Here is a 10,744-nt window from a genome sequence, read left to right on the forward strand (position 1 = left end):
CATAGCTAGATTAACAGAGTTTGCCGAGAAGTTCACTATTTTGATAACTATCTTTCTCTGCAGCTCAGGGGACCCAAAGAAACCCACCGTTCAAGGTAGGTGACCACCCTCATACATTGCTTGATAAACTAGACAGACATGTGTCTACAGTAACAAACGAATAAGACTTGTTGCAGTGTTCTAATTCAAGGTGTATATGATGGCACTCACTTTGCCCCTTCCAGCCCCCCCTTACTCACAGAATGCTCAGGCGCGTGCCAAGGCCCCTTCTGCCCGGGGTACCAGGGGGTCTGCCAAACCTGTGTGCAAGAGTGAGCCTGGCACCGACACCCCAACCGGTAGGCACACCAACCAGCTAAATTGCGTTTGGGATTAAACTGGGTGGGGCTAACAAGGTCTTGGGTTGCATGGACACCTGGGGTTCGATTTCTGGTCGGTTACCTCTATTCTGTCGGGGTTGGGCCGTTCCCGAGACAGAGAGGAATGTGGGATCCTGAAAAGCCCAATTAAATTGTAATTGTTGTATTGGCATTATGTGATTTATTTTTCCAGTGGAGGTGGAGGCAAAGGTAGTTGAAAAGAAGACAGTTGGGATGTGAGTATACACACATATTCTTACTCAGTGTGTGTGTGAGAGGGGCTTGGGTCTGTCTCTCTGTGCTACCGTAGTAACACTGCCTCCTCTCGCCCCAGTTTGTATAAATGTAGCCTTTTTCGACTGATAAATTACAAAGAAGTATATGAACAATCTGTCAAAAGAAATTTATGTACAACAAGCAAATGTACCAAAGAAAAATGTATTTTTTTGAATACTGTACTACAAAATTAATTAAAGTGAATGGGCTGAGAGGGTGTAGGCCAGGTAGTTGCGATCAGCCAGGTCACCAGTGATACAAGTCACTGGGGAGATTACCTGGAAACTAGCCACTAGGGTCAACAGTGAGCATCTGCCTCTGATTCCAAAGGTTGCAAGTCTGAATCCAGCAATAGAAAGTTGTTTGATATGTTTGTTTTAAGTCTTTAACCCTTCCTTATACATTCGGAGTTAATGCCTAAATTTAACCTTTGAAATGTTATGTTTGAGAAACATGGATGAACGTCTAATTCTGACGTAAGACTGTGAGAGATTGTTGGTAGTGGCTTCCGGACAGCGCCCCCTGTCTGCTACCCACTCATTTTAGAACAGTCGTTCCACTTGGCTACACAGCCATCTAGTGGCGAAAAAACTTGAAAAACATACAATAATAAAACATTGTATCATTTACAAAGAAAATACTGGATAACACAATGTACTATTCTTACATTCACTGTACTTTGTGTTAGACTTTACACTCAAAATAAAATAGCATGTATGATGTTTGCACTCAGCCTACATTTCCCATGACTAGGAAGGCTGTCTGTGCGTGCGGACTCTTTGCACAGCTCCTGCTCGTCCGATTTCACAGATCTGTAAACACTCGGGATGGGACCAACACGTGCTATGTGTTCTGTATATATAGGTTTTGGGGTGATGATGCTGCGAACGTGTGCAACTGCTGAACAATATGTTGCTTATGCATTTAACCTTGGTTTTATTTTCGCTTAAAGGAGACGCAACAAAGTGGTAACGCGACATGGCCCGTGCAAATAGTTAGGTTTACTATAGCTTTAAGAATGCAAAATCGTGTCTGGTTCTTTAAAAATGGATATTGGTTTATTATTATAGTAAGAATTAAGAAAGTTTTTTATTTATTATTATTGATCAATAAATGAATGCTTATAATTTGCGGACAAGGCCCGAATTCTGTGAATTTATGTCACAGTCGGATTACGGCCTTTAGCTAGCAATCCAAGCGTTTGATCGATGTATCAAATGTAATCATTTTTGTTCCTGTCAGTACAGTATCAGAGAAAGTCATAAATACGATCCGGGGAAAAAGGGTAGGAACCAGGAACACGCGGTGATGGAGCCGCAAATCGGCGATAACAATAAAAGGGAAGAGCCCGAAGACGACAAGGCCACGGTCCAATCCTCGACCTCGAGTGCAGCGGTCACCCCGCGCAGGACTTCGAGAGGCCGCGGAGTCGGCCGGAAGAAGGGGGTTTCTCCCTCGCCGTGTACGAATGGAGCAACACCAGGCACTCCGAGTTCTGGACGAGTGTTACGAGACCGGTCTACACGAACGGTACCAGCTTGGTTACAGAGCGAGAAGAGTGACGATGCAGAAGAATCGTGCCCCGACAAAGCCGTAAACCGCCGGAGGAAGGCTGCTTGTCCACGACCCAGGAAAAATGCCTCCTCCGAAGCTCCAACAGAGAGTACAGAAGAGGTCGGGAATGACGACAGTAGTCAAGCTCATGAGTACGTTCGTATACGCCTTTAGTACACCATACATTGCAATATAGCATTGTCCTCTGCAATACACGTAACATCTTTAAATGCCTGTGAAATTGTTAGCCAGCAATGTTTGCTTATCAACATTTTAATGCCATAAAACCGGTTGTATTCTCTGAAATGTACGTATTCCAGCACAGTTCCTTTTTATATAAGGGACGAGGAATAGGGAGGGGTAATACCTGGTTTTAATGTCTAATGTACTTTACCTGTTCTCTCCTCATTCCTGGTGCGAGCGGTTTTTGTCAAATTGTGACCTGTATGTAGCAGTCTTGAACGACATCAACTCATGATGATGTCACATTGCACATAGCTAGATTAACAGAGTTTGCCGAGAAGTTCACTATTTTGATAACTATCTTTCTCTGCAGCTCAGGGGACCCAAAGAAACCCACCGTTCAAGGTAGGTGACCACCCTCATACATTGCTTGATAAACTAGACAGACATGTGTCTACAGTAACAAACGAATAAGACTTGTTGCAGTGTTCTAATTCAAGGTGTATATGATGGCACTCACTTTGCCCCTTCCAGCCCCCCCTTACTCACAGAATGCTCAGGCGCGTGCCAAGGCCCCTTCTGCCCGGGGTACCAGGGGGTCTGCCAAACCTGTGTGCAAGAGTGAGCCTGGCACCGACACCCCAACCGGTAGGCACACCAACCAGCTAAATTGCGTTTGGGATTAAACTGGGTGGGGCTAACAAGGTCTTGGGTTGCATGGACACCTGGGGTTCGATTTCTGGTCGGTTACCTCTATTCTGTCGGGGTTGGGCCGTTCCCGAGACAGAGAGGAATGTGGGATCCTGAAAAGCCCAATTAAATTGTAATTGTTGTATTGGCATTATGTGATTTATTTTTCCAGTGGAGGTGGAGGCAAAGGTAGTTGAAAAGAAGACAGTTGGGATGTGAGTATACACACATATTCTTACTCAGTGTGTGTGTGAGAGGGGCTTGGGTCTGTCTCTCTGTGCTACCGTAGTAACACTGCCTCCTCTCGCCTCAGTGAGAAAAAAGAGGAGAATGAGGAAGATGTTCTCTTGGGAGGAGAAGATGAGCCTCCTTTCCAAGATGACCCGAAAGACCTCAGCTTCCAGCCACGGTCACAGAGGTAATGTTGGCGAGACAGCAGTGTGTGTTGATCAGAATAGGCAATAAGCAATGGTCCACAAATGTTTAGCTAGTTGGAGGTGTGGTAGGATCATTGTGTGTGTGTGTAAGGCTATGAGTTTGAGCACTGTGGTTGTTGCAGTGGGGAGGAGGTAATCAGCAGTGACGATGACATTCCCTTCAGAGATGACCTCAACGACCAGAGCTACAACCCAGAGGCTGAGACTACTAGGTGTGTGTGTGTATGTGTCTGTCGTAATGCATTCCATTTGTGAGTGTGTGTATGTCAGCTTCAATGAATTATTCCCTTTTTGTGAATAGGGGTGTGTGTGCGCGTGCATATAAATGTTTGTTTTACCCATGTGACCTGTCTGTTGACCTTCCAAATGGATCCTCCGTCTCTCAGGGATGTCCCCAAACCACGGCGCAAACCCCCTCTGAGACAGAAAGAGAAGGAGCCAGGAATCAAGATAGAGGGCACAGATGTGAAGCTGGAGAATGAGTTCGGAGAGGGGGATGTGCCCAGAAAGTAATCCCCCCCCAAACCTTCCCAACTCTCCCCATCATGTATTTAAAAGCTTTGGAAGTGGCTGGCGTTTCCACCATTGTTAAATCCATAACGGAGAGTGTGCAATTTCAGACCTTTTAAAGGAAGGGTGTGCAAGGGCAGACTTCTTTCACATTAATGGACATTTTAATTGGATCTGGCATTGGTTTGGTCTCTTGATTTAACTACTTGCTTGAATAGAGTTCTCCAACTTCTTTTATTCTCTCCATTTCCCTCAGAAGAGGCAGGCGAAGGAAAGATGATAAAAGTCCCCGGCTCCCGAAAAGAAGGTAAAGTTGACATTGCTGTTCAACTGCAACAATACGCTATATATATATATATATATATATATATTATATATATATTATTTTTTTACAGTCAACTAACAAAACGTTAGTGAAATCATATGTATAAAAGCCAAATCCTCACCTCTGACATACATGATGATTGACAGTTCTGTCATATCCCGCCCCCACAGAAAGAAGCCCCCGGTGCAGTACGTGCGTTGTGAGATGGAGGGGTGTGGCACAGTCCTGGCTCACCCTCGCTACCTGCAGGTCTGCCATAGCAACTCTAGTGGTCGCCATGGCGACGATTAAGCACCCAAGCTATTCTAAGATTGCGTTGTGCACGTACAGGGTTGGGGTCGATTTTAAATTCAGAATTTTTTTCAATGCATGCAATTGAATTTCAATTTCACTTCCTGAATTGGGTGTGGAAATGGAATTGACCCCAACACTGGTGAATAGTATTTAGCCCCCACCCCCCCCATCCTTCATCTCTCTCTGACTCTCTTTTTCCTGTAATTCCTAGCACCATATTAAGTACCAGCACCTGTTGAAGAAGAAGTTTGTATGTCCTCACCCATCCTGTGGAAGACTCTTCAGGCTGCAGAAACAGCTACTTCGCCATGCCAAGCACCACACAGGTAAACACACACGGAGAGATCCACATACACCCACAATACTATGTCTCACTATCCTCACTTAACATTTACACACAGGTACATTTATTTATATATATATATATATATATACACAATCGCACATAACCAGTGCTTGACCTGTCATTGTTTTCTGTGTTGAGCTACTGCTAACTCACTCTGTTCCCTCTCTCAGACCAGAGGGACTACATCTGCGAGTTCTGCGCCCGGGCCTTCAAGAGCTCCCACAATCTGGCCGTGCACCGCATGATCCACACCGGAGAAAAACCACTGCAGTGAGTTTCCATCTCCAACCTCATTTACTTGGTTGTTCATTAATTCCATTTATTTACAGTTGAAGTTTACATTCACCTTAGCCAAATACATTTAAACAACGTTTTTCACAATTCCTGACATTTAATCCTAGTAAAAATTCCCTGTCTTAGGTCAGTTAGGATCACCATTTTATTTTAAGAATGTGAAATGGAGAATAATAGTAGAGTTTAATTCTTTCATCACATTCCCAGTGGATCAGACGTTTACATGCTACCAAATACTAATTGAGTGTATTGCCTTTAAATTGTTTAACTTCGGTCAAACGTTTCTGGTAGCTTCCCACAATAAGTTGGTTGAATTCCGGCCCATTCCTCCTGACAGAGCCGGTGTAACTGAGTCAGGTTTGTAGGCCTCCTTGCTACACATGTTTGTTTGTTTTTTGCTCACAAATTTTCTATAGGATTAAGGTCAGGGCTTTGTGATGGACACTACCATACCTTGACTTTGTTGTCCTTAAGCCATTTTGCCACAACTTTGGAAGTATGCTTGGGGTCATTGTCCATTTGGAAGAACCATTTGAGACCAAGCTTTAACTTCCTGACTGATGTCTTGAGATGTTGCTTCAGTATATACACATAATTTTCCTCCTGATGATGCCATCTATTTTGTGAAGTGCACCAGTCCCTCCTGTAGCAAAGCACCCCCACAACATGAGGCTGCCACCCCCGTTCTTCACGGTTGGGATGGTGATCTTTGGCTTGCAAGCCTCCCCCTTTTCCTCCAAACATAACGATGGTCATTATGGTCAAACAGTTCTATTTTAGTTTCATCAGAACAGAGGACATAATTTTCCGGCATTTTCCAAGCTGTTTAGAGGCACAGTCTACTTAGTGTATGTAAACTTCTGACCCATTGGAATTGTGATTTAAGTGAAGTAATCGGTCAGTAAACAATTGTTGTAAAAATTACTTGTCATGCACAAAGTAGATGTGCTAACCGACTTGCCAAAACTATAGTTTGTGAACAAGAAATTTGTAGAGTGGTTGAAACACTTAGGTTGGAGTCATTAAAACTAGTTTATGTAAAACTTCAGCTGTAAATGTCGCACCTGCACCTCACCCCCTGAATGTATCCTCCTCCTTTTCTCTCTTACATTCTACTTCACTCTCCCTCTTTCTCTCCCTCACTTCCTGTAGATGTGAGATCTGCGGCTTCACCTGTCGCCAGAAGGCCTCCCTCAACTGGCACATGAAGAAGCACGACGCTGATGCCACCTACCAGTTCTCCTGCTCCATCTGTAACAAGAAGTTTGAGAAGAAGGACAGTGTGGTGGCCCACAAGGCCAAGAGCCACCCAGAGGTGCTCATCGCCGAGGCCCTGGCGGCCAACGCCGGGGCCCTCATCACTACCCCTGCCTCCCTGCTGGAGGCCTCTGGAATGGGTTCTGTCGGGAACCAGGGGGAGCTGGTACGACTGGAGCCCGCCCAGCAGATGACTCAAGTGGGGCAACAGGTGGCTCCGCTGGGGCAGGTGACCCAAGTGGGTGAACAAGTGACCCACATGGGGCAACAGGTAGCTCAGATGGGTCAGGTCAGCCACCAGGTGGTAGTAGTGAGTCAGGACCAGGGCCTCCATGCCATGCAGATGCCCCTAACCATCGCCCTGTCCCCCATCGATCCCCCGTCACCCTCTGACACCCAGCAGCAACCCCACCACACCCTCCAGCTCCAGATGCCCCTTCATTTTGTTCAGCAGCAGCAGTCGCAGCAGCAGGCCCAGATCCAGCAACTGGCCCTTCATTCCAGCTCGGTGGTAACCCAGCAGCATCAGCCCCACCAGCTCCAGCAAATGACCCTGCAGTCTTATCAGCAGAATCAGCAGCCGCAGATTCTCCACATGACCTTCCAGAACGTCGATGGGTCACAGACCCATCTCCAGCAGATCCCCCTGTTAGCCACCCCCCAGCAACTCCAAACCCTCCATAGTAGCTCCCATATTTCTACTGCCAACCTCCCTCTCATGGCCCAGGTCCAACCACAACCTCAGGACATTCAGCTTCAGGACCCAACCACTGTGGGTTGTAGCGAAAGCTACACTCTGGACGATTCTGTTCCCTCTGCCTCCTCTCCTTCCCCTAACACCCTTCAACAGTGTGAGACTGTAGGGGAGGGAGAGGTAGTTTGGGAAGGGGGCGGAGAGGGAGACGGAGTAGAAGAGGGGGATGTCTTGACTGATGCCACAGAAGTACACATGCAACATGTACTTATCTAGACTAGTCTGCGTGGGTGGGGGGGAGACTAGTCTGGAAATTCAAACTGAATTCAGCTCTGTTTCACTGTACTATCACTAATTAGGAAAGTGAAATAACATGATTCAGTCTGGATTGAGGTTAGGGGAAACTGCGACCAATGTGGAAAGACAGTAATTAAGGGAGAGGTCTAGCTATGTCCCTCCTAATGTATTGTGGCATCATTTGAAATATATAGGATCACAGAAATATGTATTTATAGTCACTTTTGGTAGCTTTTTAGATCTACCCGCATCAGGGCAGTTGTGTGTGAGTTGTTGCCTTTGTACATAAAGTGATGTAGCCATCTATACCCATCAACTGGCCTTCTGTGTTTGTGTTAGATTAGTGTTTTCATCAGGGGCTGGTGGGAGGAGCTATAGGAGGATGGGCTTATTCAAATCAAATGTATTTATATAGCCCTTCTTACATCAGCTGATATCTCAAAGTGCTGTACAGAAACCCAGCCTAAAACAGCAAGCAATGCAGATGTAGAAGCAACGGTGGCTAGGAAAAACTCCCTAGAAAGGCCAAAACTTAGGAAGAAACCAGGCTATGAGGGGTGGCCAATCCCCTCCTCCTGGGCTGGGTGGAGATTATAACAGAACATGGCCAAGATGTTTAAATGTTCATAAATGACCAGCATGGTCTAATAATAATAATCACAGTAGTTGTCGAGGGTGCAACAGGTCAGCACCTCAGGAGTAAATGTCAGTTGCCTTTTCATAGCCGATCATTCAGAGTATCTCTACCGCACCTGCTGTCTCTAGAGAGTTGAAAACAACAGGTCTGGGACAGGTAGCACGTCCGGTGAACAGGTCAGGGTTCCATAGCCACAGGCAGAACAGTTGAAACTGGAGCAGCAGCACAGCCAGGTGGACTGGGGTCAGCAAGGAGTCATGCCAGGTAGTCCTGAGGCATGGTCCTAGGACTCAGGTACTCCTCCGAAAGAAAGAAAGAGAATTAGAGAGAGCATACTTAAATTCACACAGGACGTCATTGTAATGGCTGGAATGGAATTGAGTCAAACACGTTGTTACCATGTGTTTGACTCTGTTCCAATATGCCATTACAATGAGGCCCTCCTCCCACCATCCTCCTCTGGTTCTCATGATACCAGTATCACAATACTACAGTCCTGCATTTTCCATGGCAAACAAAGAAAACAGCCGTATGCACTGACATTAGGGCCTAGATTCTATCAGATCTGTGTAGCCAACACCCTTATAGCGGTGTTGGAACTGCGTTATAGCTGTCCAATCCACAAGCGGCTTACGGCATTATACAAAGAGTTGACACTGTCTGCACAGAGTCACATTGAAAGAAATCCCCGTGCAGCCTTGTTTACAAGTTCGAACACTGGAACTTGAGATCTAGCCCGAACCATGATCAGGTTGATAGAAATTCTCAAATTTGTTGAATGATTTTCAATCCGAGTCTCATTGTTTCTATATACCCTCTACACTTTCTCAGTCTGAACATCTAATGCAAGTGGGACGGGTGTGTCTTCGTGACAATGACCCCGTGAGCAGCTGCTCACTGACTCGACAGCTCTAATGCAGTTACACCACCGAAACACCAGCTGAGCGGGTGTCGGCTATCACTTGATCTGATCGAATCAAGCCCGTAGATCAGGCATGAGATGTTTATGGCAGTTTATGGCGATGTTACAGAGGTCACCGAAATCACAAATTCAAAGTAAATGCTGCATATGTCGGCTCAATCGGAAATGACTTCAACCACTTTCGGGAACTACCACGGTCCACTCTAGATTGAATCCTGGCTTTATTTATCCACAGTGATCCAACTAAAACATTATCACATTTTTCAGACATAGATCCTACTACATATTACATTATCTTACAAATGGTCAATATAAAAGATAAATGATTAAGTTGATATGTTGTAGTATGACAGCCATCCCCAGCTTCTGAGCAGCACAACATGTAGAGGAATGTTCATGTATGTCTGCCCTCTTGTGGCCACATTGTGTATGGCACGTATAAGATTTCAGGAAGGCCTGCCTCCTTGCTTCAGCAAGGAATTGGGTCAAGTACATCGTAAGTCATTTGAATCTCAGTTTCGTGTCCAGCGTCTACCAGTGGTCCACAAATAACTCACCCTGTGGGACCCCGAGATAAGGTTTAGAGGACACTAAGCTACATCTTCTCATAGGACAGTTCGTGTCCACAGGTGTTACAGACCTTCCTGTAGAGATCCTCCTCTTCATCCACTAGTTCCTCAGGGCCATGCTGGTGAGCACTGGTGTCCTTTGTCCACACGCTGCTCCTCACTGCACGACACAGCTCTGTTCACAACAGAGTAAATAACAATCCAATCCATTTCATATGTACAGTAAGCTGAATAAACACAAGTGATACTTGGCAAGCTTAGTGAGCAGGTGCTTTTAAATCAGTAAAGAAACAAAAACTGCATCACCCGCTTCCCACAATCCACTGGAGCTGGTAGGTTCTCTCTATTAGGTGACTTATGAGTGTCCGTGTGTCCGAGTGAGGATCAGAAGAGTCGTTCTGTAAAGCCTATTGTCTGTCCCAATCCCAGTATTTAACTCGTGTTTATTAAAGAAAATTCACACAAAAAAAAGTGTTACTGACCTTTGACCTTTTCCCTGAAGCGTTTCTGCACCTCCCTGTTCTCTCCGGAATCCTTAGCCTCCTCGGAGCACCACTCCTCTAAGGAGCGTTTCTGCACTCTAGCCAACTGCTTGAGGAATTGTCAGGTCAAGAAGACATGGCGCCCAGGCTAACTCAACAATGTCTACACTACTAGTACATTTACATGTGATATTTTAGTCATTTAGCAGATGCTTGTATCAAGAGCAACTTTACAATCAATGCAGAGAATGCTGGGAGTCAGTCAGCCAAGGTGCCTTAGTAAAATAAAAACATGATTGATTATTGTTGTTACTGATTATCCTATTTCTTGTGACAACCTTGATCATTTTTGGATGTTATCGATATTGAGGGTTCATCCCAAAAAAGCAGGAGCTAAGTGTGTGTGCTTACATTGTGACTGATGCCGGAGTGTGTTGCAACTGATCCAAATAAGTAACCCTGTGCTGCCTCTTCTTTCAATCTTTCTCTAATCAAAGCAAAACCGTTTAAAATCCACTTTAAAATCAATAATTCTACATTTTCCTAAACTCAATCCATAACTTTATTCGTATCTCCAGTTCCTATTCCCATTCATCATTAAGTGATCACAAACACAAG

General features: G+C 45.3%; 1 protein-coding gene across 1 annotated transcript; it reads left to right on the forward strand.

The window, feature by feature from the left end:
• Positions 1 to 1,479: 1,479 nt before the first annotated feature.
• LOC112234443 (E3 ubiquitin-protein ligase ZFP91) lies at positions 1,480 to 7,832 on the forward strand. The gene is made up of 12 exons (XM_024402571.2): positions 1,480 to 2,341; positions 2,746 to 2,777; positions 2,907 to 3,020; positions 3,235 to 3,277; positions 3,376 to 3,480; positions 3,622 to 3,711; positions 3,886 to 4,008; positions 4,266 to 4,316; positions 4,505 to 4,583; positions 4,840 to 4,954; positions 5,145 to 5,244; positions 6,421 to 7,832. Exons 1-12 carry the CDS (start codon positions 1,944 to 1,946, stop codon positions 7,493 to 7,495), a joined length of 2,325 nt encoding a protein of 774 aa, XP_024258339.1. The 5' UTR covers positions 1,480 to 1,943; the 3' UTR covers positions 7,496 to 7,832.
• Positions 7,833 to 10,744: the final 2,912 nt, after the last annotated feature.

The sequence above is a fragment of the Oncorhynchus tshawytscha genome, linkage group LG11 (genome assembly GCF_018296145.1).
Source record: "Oncorhynchus tshawytscha isolate Ot180627B linkage group LG11, Otsh_v2.0, whole genome shotgun sequence".
Taxonomy (NCBI): domain Eukaryota; kingdom Metazoa; phylum Chordata; class Actinopteri; order Salmoniformes; family Salmonidae; genus Oncorhynchus; species Oncorhynchus tshawytscha.

Excerpts from the sequence above, each read along its gene's own strand:
- LOC112234443 (XM_024402571.2), top strand. The coding sequence starts at position 1,944 with ATGGAGCCGCAAATCGGCGATAACAATAAAAGGGAAGAGCCCGAAGAC. Across the intron at positions 3,481-3,621 it reads TTCCAGCCACGGTCACAGAG|TGGGGAGGAGGTAATCAGCA; the intron begins GTAATGTTGGCG and ends TGGTTGTTGCAG. Across the intron at positions 4,317-4,504 it reads CCCCGGCTCCCGAAAAGAAG|AAAGAAGCCCCCGGTGCAGT; the intron begins GTAAAGTTGACA and ends CCGCCCCCACAG.